Here is a 20063-nt window from a genome sequence, read left to right on the forward strand (position 1 = left end):
AGATTTCCTCACATGATAAATTTTTGGCTTAAACATTTCCATCATTTAATTTTCTTAGAGTACTTCCAAATAATTTCTTATGGTACTTGAAAAACAACCAACATTTGAGTCAGATAAAATCAACAACCATTGAATAAACAAGACCCTCTGTGTATATATATGTTGAAAGTGAGAAGAAATATAACTTGGTTCCTTTTATCCATATACCACTATTGGTGGGAATGTAAATTGGTATAACTTCTATGGAAAACAGTATGTAGGTTCCTCAAAAAACTAAAAATAGAGCTACCATATATGATATGGCAATCCCACTCCTAGGCATATATCTCAAGAAAACCATAAGTCAGAAAGATACATGCACTCCAGTGTTCATTGCAGCACTATTTACAATAGCCAAGACATGGAAACAACCTAAATATTCCTTGACAGAGGAGTGAATAAAGAAGATGGAGTACATATACACCATGGAATACTATTCAATTTTAAAAAAGAACAAAATAATGCCATTTGCAGCAACATGGATGGGCCGAGAAGTTATCATACTAAGTGAAATTAGTCAGACAGTGAAAGACAAACATCATATGATATCCCTTATATGTGGAATCTATAAAAAGGATACAAATGAACTTAACTGCAGAAAAGAAACAGACTCATAGACTTTGAAAACAAACTTATGTTACCAAAGGTGACAGGGTGCGGGCAGGGATGGCCTGGGGGTTTGGGACTGACATATGCACACTGAGGTGTATGGAATGATTACCAATGAGGACATGCTGTATAGCACAGAGAACTCTACCCAGTCTTCTGTGTTAATCTATATGGAGAAAGAATCTGAAAGAGAATGGCTGTGTGTACATGTATAACTGAATCAGTTTGTTGTACACAAATATCACAACACTGTAAATCAACTACACTTTGATAAAACTTCAAAAATTAAAAAACAGGAATATAACTGGGAAAAGTATTTACTCTTTTCTCCAGCATTGATATTATAATTAAATTCCTGGACAGTGGATTGGTGTCATGCTCTAACTTTTGGCCACTTCAGGTGGCAGTACCTGGCAACAGTATCTGGATAATGTTTAAGTAGCCCAAGTGGGCTGTTCTGTGTATTTCTGCAATAGAATATGAAATACTATATTTATTTGTACTCCTTTTAGACCATATACATTGTTACAGAGCTGTATTTCTTGTTGAACTCTGCAAACAAGAGCCCACCAATCAGCTCATGTAACTACTTCTCCCATCTGTGTGTCTGAGGAAAGCTTTTATAAGCAACTCTTGCCCTTGCACTGGAATTCCTTTTACCTGTAATGATTTTCTGTTTCAAGTCACTAAGATCTCATTTGCTCTCTGGAGAGAGAACACTGAGCAAATTTTGTTACCACTATGTTGTCTTAGAAGTATAAATTTAATCAGTCGTTGGGTAGTTCTAGTACTAAAATTACCAGGGTCATCATGTAACATAAATTAACTTCTACTTAAGTTATGTTTAAGTGCTCATCCCCATTTTAAGCTCACATATTTGTTAAGATAAAACAAGTCAATCATATTCCTATAATTTCTGTATAGTTTCCTTTTTTGTCCCACTCTAATTATGGAGAATTTATATTTATTATTGGTCTCCACTCCTCCTGTCCATTCTTGCATCTGCATTACTGACCTAGGGTTGAGTCCTATCTATGTCCTTTCCCCATATATGAAATAGGTGGTCTATGGAAGTGAGTCTTCAACTTGGATTCTTGTAAAACTGTAAAGCTCTATTTTTATTTATACATTTAAAAAATACACATGCCAGTGCAGCATCTAGGTCGATGGCAGTGAGTTTAGGCATGTGTAAACTCAGAGTTCTCTAGATTATTAATAATACTTGATCTCCGTCTGTGGGAGCCCACAATTAGTTCTCTACTCATATTTGCAATATCCTTTCAAGTCACTGGAAACATCAGGACTGGGCCTTCTTCTTAACTACATCTTGTCCTTATGTCAATATTTTCCTAATTCAGATTGTAATTGGTTTGAGGTAAAGAGTCAGTTCTTAGTCACTTCTGTAAATTTTGGCCCTGAAAGTTTTTTTTTCCTTATTCTAAGTGCCTTATATATAGTAGTAACTAAGTATATTCTTTGTTTTCATGAATTTGCTGAAATCCTAATGCTACAGTAAATTGTAGGAAAACTAGTTTACACAGAGAGAGAGGCTTTTTTTTTTTTTTAAAGAAAACAGGATATATGTGAATAAAAAATTAGAAGTGTTAATTTGTGACTACAAAATAATTTTTACTTTGCTCAGAGATGCAGAACTAAGTGTTTATGAGGCATCAACTATTTAAAAGAGGGGCTAGAGGTAAAAACAAAACCAGAACCAAAAATCTTTGAGTAGAATTGTTAATGGACCTGGCTAATTTAAGATTATTTGGAACTGAAAGTTTTAAAAACTCTATATGTTTTTCTAAAATTTAATTCTTGTGTAATTTAGGACCATATCAAAGTGAGATTATCATGAGCATAAAAATGCATGAAAGAATAAAGAAATAATAACACAAGGGAGAAATTTCCTGCACACATTTCCCTCTGTCTTTTCCTCTAAAGGTTTCTCATTTAGGCAGAGAAAGAGACTGGAGAGGAGACCCAGGGTTGACCTGGAGAAGCTGGGATGATAAAGACTGAGTTACTCATCACTTGGAATCAAACACTAACTTTTGTCTATTGGAGTCTATTGTGACATCTTGTTTACCAGGCTATTGACCAACTGTTCACCATTTACAGGGGAATGGTTTTAAATACTCCTGAAATATCTGGCAATCAGGTTCCTGGGCAAACTTTAGAGAAGGCAATGTCAAATTTTTTAAGCCTCTTACTTAACTATATTTATTTATTTGGGAGGGAACTTTTTGTCATCTCATGTTTCCTGCTTCTTCTTCCTAAGCAGTGCTCTGAGCTTTCTTCCAGGCATCTCATATTTTCTACTTAATTGAAGTTCTTCATTACTCAATAATGTCTTCTCTGCTTTAATCAAAAGGATTACTTCTGAACTAGTATCACTCAAATTACAGATTTGTTACCTGGCTAACTCCAAATTATATGAAGCCAAGAGTTAAAATGCCCAATACTTTTTAAACAAGGCATTAGTAACACAATTTGACTTGTCAATGGTACATTGCAAAGGAGTTAATTGCGTTGCCATTATTTTTTTTTTTCACTTAATATGTATCATGGACATCTTTCCATGTCAATACATTTGGAACTACTTCATTTTTAACTTTGTGTTATTCTAACAATTATATGGATGTGCTCAATTTTCCATCATTCTTTTATTTGTGGTCATAATCATCATCATCATTCCAATCATCATTTAACAACATTTGTTAAAACTCTTAGTATCCATCAGGTGCCACCAGCTAGTAAGTGCTTTACATATATTAATTTACTTGGTTATTATTATCAGTTACTGTACTAGGTAGATGATATTGGTAGCCTCATATTAGGTATGAGAAAATTGAGGTGTAGAGAAGATAAATAATTTGCCTAAGGTCACTCTTCCAGTAAGTGGCAGAGACCGGAACCTTGGAAAGAGTGAGCCAGTGCTGCTGGAGTCTACCTAAACATTACTGGTTGTTTCATTCCTCCCCTCACCCCCAATTTGGCGATTATACAAAGTGCAGCAAAAAACATAATGTATCAAAACTTGGGATATGTTTATAGTTTTCCCTAAGCTCTTCATAATAGACACTGTGGTTAAAAAGCAGCAACTCTAATCATAAAAAAGGAAAATGTAAAGTCATAGGTGCTACAGGTTTGAAAGGACTTTATATGTACTTTAGTTGAATTGAAACAACTGTGAATATCAGCCAGTCATGTTCTTACCTATCTCCAGAATCCTAAAGAACTTGTTGAGGAACTTTTCGTGATAATACATGTTCTTACTTTGTGTCATGTTTGTGTATGTCTCATTTTCCACATGCTATTCATGTTTTTATTTTTCATTGTGCTGGTAATTGTTTTGCATAGAAAAGATACCTGTCCTATCATGGCTGAATTATTTCAGTATTTTAATGTATAGCTTCTTTACTTCCAAACAGGAGCAAAATTTATTGGAACTTTCTCTATCCCGGATACCTATAATCCAGATGATGATAAAATATATTTCTTCTTTCGTGAATCATCTCAAGAAGGGAGTACTTCTGATAAGACCATTCTTTCTCGAGTTGGAAGAGTTTGTAAGGCAAGATATATTTATTTTACTTAAGGCATATGGGTATATGTGTGAATAACTAATTGTGTGATGTTGGGTTAATGTACATTATTAGTATGTGGTAGCATAAATCCATATTATTTTAAATGTATAACTTTAAGATTCAAAATAAGAAAAAAAAAGGATTCAAAATTTCCCAATAGTAAAAATTATTTTTTCCATTCCTGAGCTATTACTCAGGTTTGATTTAGATCTCTTGGGCAGTTTGCTCATTTTATTGGTGGGATATTCATTACTTTTCCCATTAAGGTCACTGCATTGTTCTGATCTATGGAAGTTAAAATGTTGTTGCACTTTAAATAATCTTATTTTAAAGTCGAAGTAACTTGACATACTCATTAGAGTACCATAAACACCAACAGAATCATGTCCCATATTTTTATCTAAACACATCATATGTAAAATTATCTTTACATGGACTAAATAAGTTGAAAATATGGTTATAGTCTTGCTATAAAATATTTCTTAGAGAATTAATCTGGATTAGTTTCTGAGAGAACAGTGGGATAAGGAGGAAAAAACTAAATAAACCAAAATGCAGAACATTTATTTTGAAGAATACCACAATTCATTTTTTAATACTATCATTTTAAGTAAATTACAGGAAAACAGAAACTCTATGAAATACTTTCATTGGGTGCCATCAGACTTTTCATTTGAATGAATACAAGCTTTAGAGAATAAAAATGCTAGTGGAATCATACCTTTCAGTATATTCTTTTTTTTTTTTTAGTTGGATTTGTCTTCACTGAACTCACTTTTCTTAAACAGCCAGACACCTTTAGCATAAACTCAGTTATTAAGAGGGAGAGCTGTTAAGTTAATAAATGCTCTCAGCGGGAAGCTTTCTTTGGTCTTGTGCAAACTTTACATTTTCTTCCATCTGAACCTATCACTTTTTTGTCTCAGTCTGTGCCCTCAGGCATTTGAACACTTCCAGGGGCAGAAATACAAACCATCATTGCACTTAAAAGTGCTAATGAAAACATGGCTTTTGAATGAGGCCAGACTTGGGAGCGCAGATCATTCTTTACCTAGTGTCCTAGCCATTAATGCTGTCTCCCACTGATCCCTTCACCCCCAGGGGACAGAGTCTCTCAAAAGCATCCTCATTCTTTCAGAGTCTAAGAATTCACAGTCATTTCTCTTGAAGCCTCTTGCCTAGAGATGAATGGCCATTGCTTGGAGGAGTGGGAGTGTGTGTGTACTGAAGCGTGCCCTGTAGCAACAGGACCCCGGCCCTGGAAAGCTGTGCTGTGGATTGACATCATTTGTATCAATGAGCGATGTTAAATATGTCATAAGAGATTTACAATCAATTAAATGTACTTTAAGAGTCACTTTATTGTGAGCACCTGTAACAGGTGTGGGTTTTGTGAACCAGTTCAATATTCATTTCTAGATAGGTCAAATTCTTTCGATAGAAGTTCATTTATAACAAAATATTTTTATCCTCATATTAAATACATTGAAAGTTAATTTTAGAGGTGAAGAAATATATTAAAGAAAAATTTAGTTGCCCCATTTGTCAATTTCTATTATAAAAATATAACTCAGACTTTAACTATCAGCCATGGGATATTTTAAGTTAGGAGCAAACTCCTATAGAACTGAAAAGACAGAATCGTAGTACACAAGTCTTCTCACCACAAAAAAAAAAAAAAAAAAAAAGGCTGAGGCCACCCAGCAGGATTTTGTCATCCTATTGTGTTCAGATAAAATGCTAACAAATTGTGAGATCAAATAAGGACTTGTGATGGATGAATCTCCTTTAAAAAAAGATATAATAGGGGTTCTACTTACATTAGTTGTTTCTCTTTCCTCAGTCACTATCTTCAGTTAGACTAGAATAGCTCTTCGGAATTTCCCACTATACATATGAGGGGATTGGTCAGATGTTTACAATATTAGCTTTAAATGAATCTTTGTAATTTCTTAATTATAGCATGCCCTGCCTCTAACTTTACCTAACAATTTAGGATTACAGTGTGGTTAAAAAAAAAAAAGAAAAAAAAAGTGAGTACCCTAAGCAGAGATTTCACTGATGAGATTAAAAATGACTTGAAATATTTAAAAAAATATGTCCTGCAAAACAATAACAAGTTTAATTTAAAAAGAGCTATTCAGTATCATCATTGTTACTGTTATACATTATTTTCACATAAAAATGTTCTTCCAACATTTTGGGAACATATTTATTCTTCTCTGTTGTTTCATTTTTTACCCCCATGAGGTTATTATAATATTGTCTTCCTGTTTTCAACAAATAGTAACAATGTATGTCTATGCTGTAAAGCAAAATTAAGTTCAATAAATAAGAGATAAGAGAGCATGTTAGAGAGGATTAAGAGTAACCGAATATACTGCTCTGAATTTACAAAGTTTTCAGTAACACGAGAGTCCTTTATACTATTTGTTCCACCAGAATATTTCCACAGTATCTCTTTATTTGCAAGTATTAGGGTTTTGTTGTTCTTGCTGTTATTATTTGTTTTCATTTAACATGGTAACCTTCAGTCCAGTGGAAAATGGTTGACATTTTAAGAGCTCCTTACCTCTTGAGCTACTAAACTGAAGTAAAAGCTGTTCTATTGACTTGTCAGAGCTACTACTCTTAGATTGAGTAGTGTGTAGTGACTGGTGGGGAGGAGTTTTGGAAATAGGCAAAAATTATACAGAAATGAACAAAGAATTGTCTATAGGATAAGGGTGAATCTTGTCAGTCTTGTAACCCATTCCTTCATTTTTTTTTATCACTTTCTTATTTCAACAACAAAATATAAATTCTGTGCAAACATAACTAGACACTGGGAGGTAAGTAAACCATGGTCCTTTTTCTTTAAAACCTTACAATATAGTGAGAGTGATAAACAGATAATCACATATGATGTGATAGAGGTTGGACTGAGAACTCCATACATGTAGTGATGCTCAAAAATTGAGTCCTACAGGGGCAGGAGGACTACATCAGTGATAGGAAAGGAGGACAGGCATTTTGAGCAGCAATGAGACAGTATATTTTGTTCACAGAACATTGAAATCTTGTAAGTGGAACTTGAGGGCTAGTGGGGAGCAGTGTTGTTTGAGACTGGAGTGCAAATTGGGAGATATGCAGTATTATTTTCATGTTAAGAAGCTTCAGCCCTATCTTGTAAGCAATGAGAAATAATTTTTTTTTTTTTTTTGGAAAAGAAGTGAACTGATAGGTAGTTGTATTTAGCAGTTATTTGAGGAATGCATCTAGACTGGGAATTATTTGTGACTGGGAGACATGTTAGTTCCCCCAAGAAAGCAGGAACGAAGTGATGCAGGTAAATTCAAGAGATATTTTTAAGATAGAATGCATGTGTAGAATTCTAAAAGGTCCTTAATTTATTACCACTCTTTTATTCATTGCCTGGTGTAGATAACTACTATCCAGTAGGTCATTCTGCAGTGTTGGGAGTGTTGATTATCTGTATTCTGCAGCATAGTAGCCATGTGGCCATTAGTCCTGACATAGGAATGGTGTGACTAAAGAACTAAATTTGTGATGTCATTTAATTTTAATTAATTGTAATTTAAATAGATTCATGTGGCTAATGGCTACCATGTAAATGTAGACTATTAAAACATTAATTTTCTTAACACATTTTATTAGTAACCAACCCTGGGCATGGTACTGCTAAACAGTAGTCTTACAGGAGTTAAAAAAGAAAAAAAAGACATCATACTTGTAATCACTGAGTTTATAGCCTAGCGCAGGACCTATACATTAAGCAAGGAAGTACACAGATTAACACATAATTGGAAAGTATTATAAGGGTTATAATGGAAAAATCACAGGATGCAATTAGCAAAAATAGGTGGGCTTTAGATTCGATATGGAAGTTATCTCTGAGAAAGTGACTTTTGAACCAGATGATAAAAATGATAAGAAAATTGCAGGGCAAAGGTGACAGGGATGGGGAAGAATATTCCAGGCAGAAGGAATAGCACATGTGAAATCTCAAGAGATGAGAAAAAACATTTAAGGAATAAAAAGAGTTTTGCTGTGACTTGAGCAAAACCAAGAAGTGGAAGGTCAGCAGGATAGTGATTGTTTCCTTTTAAAACACACATGAAATTTCAAGGCTTCAGAAACCCTGTCTCTCCTGTTCATAATAAGGACTGACCGATATTCCTGGTATTGACTCCACATTGTATATGAAAGGCTGCAACAAGTTCCTATCCTAATAGATACTTCATGCATTTTAGTTCTTCATTACTCCTAGGCCAGAGACCCAGATTCTACCCTGTAGAAAGAAAAACCTATATTAGTAATTGTGGCTTCCAGAGATAAGGCAGAGATTAGGGTAATGCACAAAGAGATACATTATGATATTTGAGATAAGAAACTGATGGGCATAGGTTTTATATTTGGATATGTTGAACTTGATGTGGTTCTGTGATATACTGCTATCACAACCTGTTGAAAATAAAAACCTGAAACTCAGTAGTGTCTGGACTCATGAATGTGGAAAGCACCAGTGTAATGGTGGTTCTCGAAGTCATGGAAATGTCAGAAATTGTCCACAAAGATTTGTAGTACAAGACCATAGGGCAAGAACAGGATCCTGAGGTACAGTGATGTTGAAAAAAGAGCAGAGGAAAATGTCTACAAAGGCAATCAAGAAGAAACAATTTGATGATGGGTGGAGGACTGGATGAGAGTACTGTCATGTCAAGGATAAAAACCTTCAAGAAGAAAGCAGCTGTCAGTAATGTCACACACTGAAAGGAAGTTAGGTAAGATCAGGACTAAAAATCAGGTATTAGATTTGATAGTAAGGATGTCATCAATAACTGTTGGCCAAGTGATAAGAATATTCAACTTGAAATCAGACCTAGGAGTTCTCAGTGGGTTAAGAACATGACTAGTATCCTTGAGGATGTGTGTTCAACCACTGGCTTTGCTCAGTGGGTTAAGGATCTGTTGTTGCCACAAGCTGCAGTATAGGTTGCCGACGTGGCTCAGGTTGCATGTTGCTGTGGCATAGGCAGTAGCTGCAGCTCTGATTTCACTCCTAGCCTAGGAACTTCCATATGCCACAGGTGCAGCTCTAAGTAAAGTGAAAAAAGAAATCAGATCTAGGTTTACATCTCTGCTCTACTCCTTTCTTTTTCTTTTTTCTTTTTTTTTTGCCTTTTGTCCTTTTAGGGCCACACCCATTGCATATGGAGGTTCCCAGGCTAGGCTAGGGGTCTAATCCCAGCTGTAGCTCCTGGCCTGTGCCATAGCCACAGCAACGTGGGATCTGAGCCGCGTCTGTGACCTACACCACAGCTCATGGCAATGCCGGATCCTTAACCCACTCAGTGACACAAGGTTCGAACCCGCAACCTCATGGTTCCTAGTCGGATTTGTTTCCACTGTGCCACGATAGGAACTCCTGCTCTACTTCTTTCTAGCTCAGTTTCTTAACCTAGCAAATGAGGACACCCATATCTTCCATGACTATTTTACCAGGCAAATGAAAGGCTTAAATGCGATCATATGAATTTGGATGTGGCAGATACTGGGGAAAGTACTGGAAAACGGGCTACTTGGATAGATTCCTGTTTTAAGTTAATCATATAAGAGATTGACACGTGAATAATGACATCTAAGTTATATGTCAAAAATCATGTACATATAGACACACGCACATCATACTATACACTTTCAGGGTCAGCACTAAGTTCACTGCTTAGGAGTGGAAGTGTGCGTAAATTGCAAGGGTTGGGGGTTGGTGAGAGGCAGGTTACTTATCAAAAGTTACTGAGAAGAGATGGTAGTTGATTACTTTTAAAGGTTAAAATTACTTATTATTTTGCCCTCATTTTTAGAATTATTTGTACTTTGAGGGTGGATCTTATTTTTGGATAGAATCACAAGACTTTGGAGACATCTGGTGAAAATTATGTGAACAGTTTGAACGGTGGCAAATTTTGGACAAGAAGTATGAACTGGGAGGTGCACTAAATAATGAAGAAGCTGACTTAGAAGATGATTTCAGAGTGTGTTACTGATCAGTGACAGCCTCAGGAGAATAAGTACCTTCATCTAAAGACTCTCTTTCAAACTCAGTATGTTTATCATAATAGACTACAGAACACGTTTGCTAATGAATTATTTTTCAGTAGTGTCATTATTTTCCTTTAGTTTTATTGTATTTAAAATATGGAGCTTAGCTTGGAATGATTTCTAAAGTTCTTGTCATGCTCTCTGATTCTTTGATTTGAACAGTCAATATTTTCAGGCCCTAAATGGTACACCTTACACCCTTGACTGCTCTCATAGATGGTAAATTACACAGATCTTTGTGGTAAGGTGATAAATGTTGACTGAAAGAGTAGGCAAAATAGGATGAAATAAACCCTCTGAAAAGATTTGTGTCTATTTACTGTGCAAGTTAGTCCTTTCTGATACTATTATTTATGTCTTTGTGATGTTTATTGCTCTGTGTGTGTGTATGTGTGTGTGTGTTTATGTCTATGTGTGTCTTTCCCTTCAAAGCCCACCCTGTAAGTTAATGTGTGGAAGTACCAGTCACTTCAGTGGGGCTTGCTTGCAACTTTCTGCCTCCAGGCTGTTTTTCATTATTTTTGGATTCTATTCATTTTTAAAAGCGTTGTCCATTAGCTTACTTATGCTAGCCCACTCCGGATTCCAGCTGTAGGTTATGCCAGTTCTCTTTTTTGTTTTGCAGTATTTCCTTTTGTCCATGCCAGGAATTCAGTTTGGATGGACCTTTCACATACCTTGCCTGGGGGGTCTAATTAATAGCCCTTTGCCTCGATTCCACTTGCATTGTCTATTTTGATATATGGTCCTTTTGGACAATTACTGCCTTTGAAGATTTGTGTTTTTATACCGATGACACTTTCTGTATTTATTGATCTCCCCCGAGTTGTGGGGGGTTTTTGCTTACTTTCAGCTTGTCGCTTACAACCTAAATGAAAGATTTAGGGCCCACAAGTTACAGATGTGCTTTTGCTTCACTTCCATCTGTTTTCCTGTCAGAAATTCCTAGGCAAGGATTTATATTGTTGGTTGTAGCTTTTTATTTTTTTTTAATTTAATGAACTCTGATTGTACCTGAAAAAGACTGCTAAAAGTGCCTAGATTTGCCTAAATTTAATCTGTTAAATCTTAGACACTGAATTCTTTAGCACAGCGTATTACCCAAGTCCTGTATTTCTAATCATCTTTAGAAGTTTTTGAAGTAGTTAGAAAAACATGTTCTCCATTTCATTTCTCCAATAGCAAATCAAAAACAGTCATCTTTAAAAATGAGAGTTCTTTTTATGAAAAGAACATTTTGTTTTGCCTTGAAAGTCTATTCAGAAATTATCCCTTCACTGTATTTACTACCTGCCATACAAGGTTTTGTTTTTTCTCCTCTCCACTTTGAGCTGTTCGAGTTTGTATAGTTTTGCTCCTTCTGCTACTAAGAGATTTCAAGGTTATTAGTAGATAAGTAAAAGACATTATTATTTAATTATTTTGCTTTTATTTTTAGTGGTTGTAACTTTTACATTTCTGTGAAACTGTTAAATGAAACATAGTTTTGACATATTGGTAAAGAAGACTTGTGGACTGAAAAGGAAAGTACAACATAGTTTTCTCATTTTATTTATTGGGTATAACTTTACTATCTTCCATGAATTCATCTGAGGTATTAAACTATTCATTTAATGGATCCTCACTGAAGTTCTTCCTCAGTATAACAATGTATTTTAATATATATATGGCATACCATTCTAAAAAGGCTCCTGGGATCTTATTCTGGATTTGACTTTGTGTTTCTATTGCATCACAATCATAGTTTCAAACTTTTAAATAGGCCATCCTGCATTTGAATTATCCTTGTCATTATTATTTACTCATACATCCTATATAGAACATCTGTCCTATGTTGACAGAGTTACTAAATTCTGTCCCTAGAAATAACTCAGTGAAGCCTGAGCACAGGGAGAAGGACACTGATGTGTTGCTGAAACGTCGTTTGCTGTGATCATATCTCCAGAATTCTATGGTGCAAATGGGTCTTTAGGTGACTCGAAGGCATATCTCAACATGAGACTATTTAAAACCTGCAAGGTACAGCAGTTATTATAAATGAACAAATCCAAAAAGAATATGAATGATGTATTAAAATTCAAACTGCACTAAATTGAAGACATGCAAGTATGAAATTGCCCTCATCTTACTGAATTTGTAGAAAGTATCCATAGAAAGCCTATGTGTTTGCCTCAGTGTATAGTTTCAGTTATGGAAAAGCAAATGCTTGTGTGGTACTGTTTAGATCACACTTCAAAAGAAAGTGAGTAGTGTTAGTTCAACATCAAATCTCTGAGATTAAATGTTATTGATGAGTAGAATGGAGGAGAGGTGTACAAACATGCATAGATTATGGCACTTAAAGTACTTCAGGGAATTCCATTATTTTGTTTACATAAAGATGCAGAAAAGCTCCATTAGGCACAATAACTAAATTTAAAGCAAAGGAGAATTTATAACCTCTGACTTCACCATCAAACCTTTTTTTTTTCTTTTTTTAAGTGCTTAAGGGTTGCTAATTAATTTGGAAAGCCTAGTGTCCTTCCACTTAAATTAATATGGTTACAAATTTCTAAATGAACATCTGTGTTTTAGTAGAATGTACCTTGTTCACAAATGTCTTGGATATGTCATTGATTTACACAGTCTTCAGGATTTAAGAGGGTAGGAGCCGAATGTCAGTTATTACACTTTCCAAGAGCTTCTGTTCCTCAGAAGAAAGGTGAAAATGACAATATTTATAAAGTGCTGAGAGATCCTTGGAGAGAATGGTGTATAGAGATAAAATCATGTTTAACAGATGAACCCTGCATAGTGACCTGAAGGTCAAAAGATACACTCAATAAAAGTTCATGTGTGACAGCTTGTAGCTATTCCACATGTCTATGTAAGATTTATAAGGATTTGCAATTGATGTAATGGTAGAAGGAAAATGGAATCATCATTAACCTGCCTCCTGACTGATATACCCATTAGGAGGTACCAGGAGTAAGAAATCGTAGTATTTCATAACAAGCAGCCATCACCCAATCAAATGACGGAGGGATACATTACTTTAAAGCTTCAACAAGATTGTAAATTATGCTTTTTTCCTTTCTGTTTTTATTAATCACTTTAAAATTAAGGAATACTGTAGACATATAAAAACCTATAAAGAATGAGAAAACAAGCACCCACTATACACACCACCCAGATTGAACACATGTGTTCAGACTTGTTTACATTTAATTTCTTTGCCACTTCCATCTGCGTCTTTGTGTGGAGGATGGCAAGGCTTTGGGCAAAGAAGCTGTGATAAATAGAGTGGAGACACGTAGAAGTGACTGGTTACTAAAAGCTGCCGATTCTGACATCTCAATAATAAATCTATAGTGTTCGTGAGACAGTTGTGTTCTTTAGAACTTCACAAAAATAAGCAAGGAGGTGAGAATTTAGTACAAAAGTGGTTACTTCCCTTTCAGCCCTCTTCTGGGCTTAAAGTTCTCAGGGGGGATTTTGTGGATTTGCAAACAAATCCAGGGACTGAGAGCTGGTCCACAGTGTCAGTCAACTGACACTTCCCTGCAGGAGAAATACAACTCCTTGTGAACTGAACTTTGCCATCCCAGGTCATGCTTCTGGATGTCTGTAAGAGTTACTATCCAGTCATTAAATGCTTATAATCCATTCCTGAGATTATTCCAGAAGCTCTCCTTATTTCCTCGTTGACAGCAGGTGGCTTTCATCTTTGACCTGGATTTGTTTTGTTTTGTTTTTATCTTTTTATTCCTTGAGAAGCCAGGGATGGCTGCTGGGTAGGTAGGCATGCATTTAAAGATTGTTTTGTCAAAGGATTGAAATTTCCATTTGTCAGTTTAAAAAATATGCAGGTACAGTATAAATCTCTTTTCTTTTCAACAAATTTGAAGTGATAGCATAGAGTTGTTTTCATGGTTTGTCATAAATATGAGTGATAATTGCAAATAGAAAGAGGGACAGTCTTTGAAAATGAGCCATTTCTTGTCACTTTACCTAATTGAATGATTGAAAGAGAGTGTGATTGCTCATTTTTATGATGAAGTAGTGATGTGTGCAATTTTTAAAGGAATGTTATGGAGCAGATATGTGATATTATTTATTTTTTTAGCAAAATACTTTGAGCAACTGCTCTGTGCTAGGGGTAAAGCAGTAAACCAAACATAGCCTCTGTCATTATATTTATAATAGCTGATGTATTTCTTTATGTATACTGAAGCAACACTATCTTTAGCATTTATTACTGACTCTCAAAATATACAAATATAGGCAATGAAAATTTTATAAATGTGTAAGAATGCATTAAAGTAGAAAGGCTTTGGGAGTTCTGTCGTGGCTCAGTGGATAACGAATCCGACTAGGAACCATGAGGTTGTGGGTTTGATCCCTGGCCTTGCTCAGTGGGTTAAGGATCTGGCGTTGCTGTGAGCTGTGGTGTAGGTTGCAGACATGGCTCGGATCCCGTGTTGCTGTGGCTCTGGCGTAGGCTAGCGACTACAGCTCTGATTGGACCCCTAGCCTGGGAACCTCCATATGCCGCGGGAGTGGCCCTAGAAAAGGCAAAAAGGCAAAAAAAGTAATAATAATAATAAAGTAGAAAGGCTTTGACCAGACTTCTACTTAGTACAACTAGGACTATGCTAAAATAAAAATGTAAAAGCTGGGTGTGTGAATTTAAAAATATAAATCAAGAGTCTTGATAAAGATGAGGAAATAACTTACCTTGTATTTTTTTTTAATTTTTAATTTTTTATTTTTTTAGGGCCATACTGCAGCATATGGAAATTCCCAAGCTAGGGGTCAAATTGGAGCTGCAGCTGCCAGCCTATGCCACAGCCACAGCAACGCCAGATCCAAGCCATGTCTGCGATCTACACTGCAGCTCACAGCAATGCTGGATCCTTAAACCACTGAGCAAGGCCAGGGATTGAACCTGCATCCTCATGGATACTAGTCGGGTTTGTTACCGCTAAGCCACAACAGGAACTCCTTGTATTTTTAAACTCATTTTAAAAAACTTTCTTCCTGAATAATTCCAGATAACACATTTTCTCACTGGAATCCTACTGACATTAACACAGAATTATTTATTGCATTAGGAGGAAGCATCAGTATTTTTGCCCAATCTACTAATATCTGGATTTATATATATTAAGTGATCTGAGGATATTGGCAATAAAAATAAAAGTCATGTCTAGGAAAATCTGCCTTCACATCAGTAGGCATCAGAAATAATTTAATAGCTAGCTGAAATATTTCTATTATTGAGCAATTATGCTCAAAAAAGGCACCATACACAAAATATAAAATTGAGAGCAGTTATAAACATCTTTGTTTCTAGAGGGTTATTATATAAAATATATTATTTATTCATTTTCTCGCACTTCTGTGCTAATTATTAAACCTTTTAGTAATTCTTCATTGTGCCCAAACGGCATACAGATGCTTTGGCCTGGTATCAAAGCCTTCCTTGATCTTATCCCAATTTACTTTCGTAACATTTTCCTCTGTTTCTGTTTATTCCACCCTTCATCTAAACCAAATTTGTCCTGGTTCTCCATATATGTTCTGAACTGTTTCACCAGTTGGTTGTTCTTTCTCCCTAGTTTCCAGCAGTTAGGCTATTTCCTGAATACCTCTGCATGTATGAATCCACTTGTAATTTTAAAACAGTACTAAATCTAATTCTTCACTGAGGTCTGACCTCATTTTCCCAAATAGAATATTCAGAAAAGACTCAAATTCTGTGGTATTTATCTATACTTTTACTGTGGCATTTATCTATAATTTTATCTATACTTTTCTAAAGATATTTGTCAATTTTATCTTTTTTTAAATTATTCATTTTTTAAACATGTTTTTAATGAACACCTAACAAGCAGGATGTTAGTGGCATATCAGAGTGGATGCTGGGTAAAAGGAATAAGAGAATGCATTTTCTGGTGAGAATTTAAACCGATTACAAAACCAACTAGATGTTATTTTTGCTTTTCATTATCACCATATGTTAGCAATTCTATACTGAATCAGTGACAAAATACTACTGCCAGATAAGTTTTTTGTTGTTGTTCAAGTTCTAAACAATTGCTGTGGTTACCATTGTTTTTCTTTTTCTTTTTTGCTTTTTTAGGGCTGCACTCGCAGCATATGGAAATTCCCAGGCTACGGGTCGAATCAGAGCTATAGTTGCTGGCTTATACCACAGCCACAGCAACTTGCAATCCAAGCTGCAACCTACACCACTGCTCACAGCAACGCCAGATCCCCATCCCACTGCGTGAGGCCAGGTATCAAACCTGTATCTTCATGGATACTAGTCAGATTCATTTCCACTGTGCCATAACAGGTACTCTACCATTGTGTTTCTGTTATGTGTACTTATGTGTACATGTATATGTATATTCAGTTTGCAACACACATGAACCAGCTACACACGTTTCAAGGGTAAGTTCACAATGACTTGGAGTCATTTAAAATTTAAAAGAGTAAGACATAGTGTAAACTACGAGGTGTGATTTTGTTGAAGTGCAAATTTAAGTTTGTGCTAATTACTGAATTGGGATGTATTTAAAATTTTAAAGTATTTCTCTTAAACCTAAAGAACAACTCCAGACAGTAATCATTATTACTCACTTATTCAGAGCTGTTGCTGAAAATTCTTCTGTTACTGAGCAGGAAGGGATGTAAAACACCATTCACTCTGGGTGTTATGATATAGCCTCAGTGTTAGGTGTTAAGTTTATAAAGACAGCTATGGTCTCCGGTTGCAAGGGACCTTGCTTACCCTCTTAACTCTCCCACAATTCTAAGAGCCTTCTAAGACTTGCTCTTTTACTGTCATTACATCATCTGAGAGTTTGGATTTACATATTACCCATGTTAATACTCAAGGGCTCTCTCTTCCCTCTCTCTCTCCCCCACCCCCTTCTTTCTTCAAGAATAGCAGCTATTTATATGACTTTGAAGTCTCCTGTTTCAAGTGGTCATTTAGTTGCATTTCTCTAATTTAATTTTTAGAGATAAAAGAATCACGAAGAGAGTCCCTAGATATTTAGAGCTGAAATTTGACAGTGAACTATTTATTGACTTTATGGAACACAGACTGCATGAAGGCCAAAAGCTTTTATAGGATTTATATTAAAATGGGAATATATTAATGGAAATAGTGGCTATATAAGTAATTTTTGAAAGTCAACATTAAGTACCTAATGCATTTATTCCATGAAACAGTCTTTGTTTATTTACTATAAACACAGAAGGTCTAGTTGAGTCAAACAAAAAGAAATCATATTAATTACGGTTCACAGAGACAAATTAAAAATAAGAAAAATACCTTTTCATGGTGAATTATTGAATAGCATGACCCTGTTTATTCTATCTAATTGATTTAAATGCTTATATTTTGTGGAGTTCCTGTCGTGGTGCAGTGGAATTGAATCCAACTAGGATCCATGAGGTTGAAGGTTCAATCCCTGGCCTTGCTCAGTGGGTTAAGGATCCGGCATTGCTGTGAGCTGTGGTGTAGGTCGCAGACACAGCTCAGATCTGGCGTGGCTGTGGTGTAGGCTGGCAGCTACAGTTCCGATTAGACCCCTAGCCTGGGAACCTCCATATGCTGCAGGTGCGGCCCTAAAAAGACAAAAGACAAATAAATAAATAAATAAATGCTTATATTTTGCAAAATGTCTAAAGAACATCTTTTTTTCATTTTTATTAAGGTATAATTGATATACAACATTATATTAGGTGTACAATATTATGATTTTATATTTATATATATTGCAAAAGGATCACAAGTCAACATCCATTATCCTACAAAGATACAAATTTATATTTTTACTCTCTTAGCTTTCAAATATGCAATACAGTATTATTAGCTATAGTCACTATGTTGTATATTACATCTCCATGACATTTATTTTATAATTGGAAGTTTGTACCTTTTGACCGTCTTCACCCATTTCACTTACCAGCCACTAAAGAACATTTTTAGTGAAGTATTTCAGAATAAAATAGTGTGGGAAAAAAATCAATTAGAATTTAAAACAAGATTGCTATTATGTGTATGTTTATATTGCCTTAGTGTTTAATTAGTAGGGTTCTAAATTTGGAAAGGGCTATTTTCAGCTCTACACCAAGGCATATGTCTAAAATTTGCAAACATTGATATAAATCATATGCATAATGTACAAGTCAGTGCTAACATTTCTTGAAAACAAGTTACTTGGTCTCTGCTAAGCACTTTACCACATTTTTTCCATTTAATCATCACAATAACCACATAAGATTTTATCAATGAGAAAACAGAGACTTGGAGAATTAAATAGCCTTTTGTAGGTCATAGAGCAAAAATTGGCAGAGATGGGAGTTGATTCCAAGCCTGCTTTATTTACTGTTGGCTTGCGTGCATCTGCTCATTCAGCAGAGCTGTGGCGTTTACACTACATATTTAACTGTGAGAAAAGGATTTAATGTTGAGGGACAAAACTGCTTTTTCCCTCCTTTGAAAGTTTAAGGACTTAAATATGTAAGCTGTCTTCATAAACAATGACATTAATAAGATTGCCTGTAATGACCGCCACTTTTAGTTGGTGATAGAATCATGTTGATAAACCTGTATCTTTCTTTGTCCCTTTTTTCCCTAGAATGATGTAGGAGGACAACGCAGCCTGATAAACAAATGGACCACTTTTCTCAAGGCCAGATTGATTTGCTCAATTCCTGGGAGTGATGGGGCAGATACGCATTTTGATGAGCTTCGTAAGTCACATGTTTTTTTTTTTTTTTTCTTAAAAAAAGTCTTATTGCCTAATTAAGTCTTCAGCATTTATTTTATTTTAGACCCAAATGCCTGATCATGTATCCAGGGACAGCTTGTAGGAAGTGGTGCTTACTAAATTTGCACACACAAAGAACATGGAGGTGCTCACGTTGTAAGGAAGCACTTCCTCTCTGAAAGCATCCTTAAAGTAAAGGAGGGATTTAGAACTGCAGCAAGAGAAGAAAAGTACTAGCTCTGGGACCACAAAGTCCATCCATGCTTCATGCAGTCTTTTGTCTAGAAGGAGCCACTGGCTATAGGTAGCAAGAATGTGGGTTCTTTATTCTGTAGATACCTCTGCTGGAAAGCCCAGGAGATCTGGTGAACTCTCTCCTTCCAACATCTTAATGAAAAGAATACTCAGAGAAGCATTAGATCCTTCTTTTTCATTTTCCCCCTTTACTCCTCTCAAAGCTATTCCAGAAGGTGCTTTTCAGTTGTATTTAAAGTTAGTGTCATTAGCTTTTACCTTTTGGACTTTTTTTTTTTTTTTGGTTTTGCCATGTAGTGTAAAAATGATGATACCACTGAATGATTTTTGTCACTATTGTACTTACCAGCATTAAAGTATGTATTTACTATTCATGGATGGTCTCTTGTGTCATATGTAAGCATGCTTATCTCTTAAATAATATTTGAAAGAATGTTATTTACACATATTTCAGTATCAGTGCATTGCACAAATAATTGCAAAAGCAGTCATGAACAAGAAATTAGCTAGTCTAGCTATTTTCATATTGTTACCAAAAAGGCAAATGAATTACTAATAAGTTTAGACAACTACAGGACAACACTGTTTTACACTGAAGGGTAAAAATAACCTGGTTTTAGTTTCTATTCCATATGAAATCACATACTCCTAATTGGTAATAGTCATGGATATTATCAAGTGAACCATCCCATTTATAGGT

The 20063-nt window shown here is 35.3% G+C and overlaps 1 protein-coding gene across 1 annotated transcript in view; it reads left to right on the top strand.

Moving 5' to 3' along the window:
* Nucleotides 1-20063, top strand: part of SEMA3D (semaphorin 3D) — a 202849-nt gene that overhangs the window by 134358 nt on the left and 48428 nt on the right. Inside the window, exons 9-10 of the mRNA XM_047753452.1 lie at nt 4080-4222; nt 18977-19091. Of these exons, the coding sequence (XP_047609408.1) occupies nt 4080-4222; nt 18977-19091 (258 nt within the window). The remainder of the gene's footprint in view (nt 1-4079; nt 4223-18976; nt 19092-20063) is intronic.

Source organism: Phacochoerus africanus, chromosome 11 (assembly GCF_016906955.1).
Source record: "Phacochoerus africanus isolate WHEZ1 chromosome 11, ROS_Pafr_v1, whole genome shotgun sequence".
Classification (NCBI taxonomy): domain Eukaryota; kingdom Metazoa; phylum Chordata; class Mammalia; order Artiodactyla; family Suidae; genus Phacochoerus; species Phacochoerus africanus.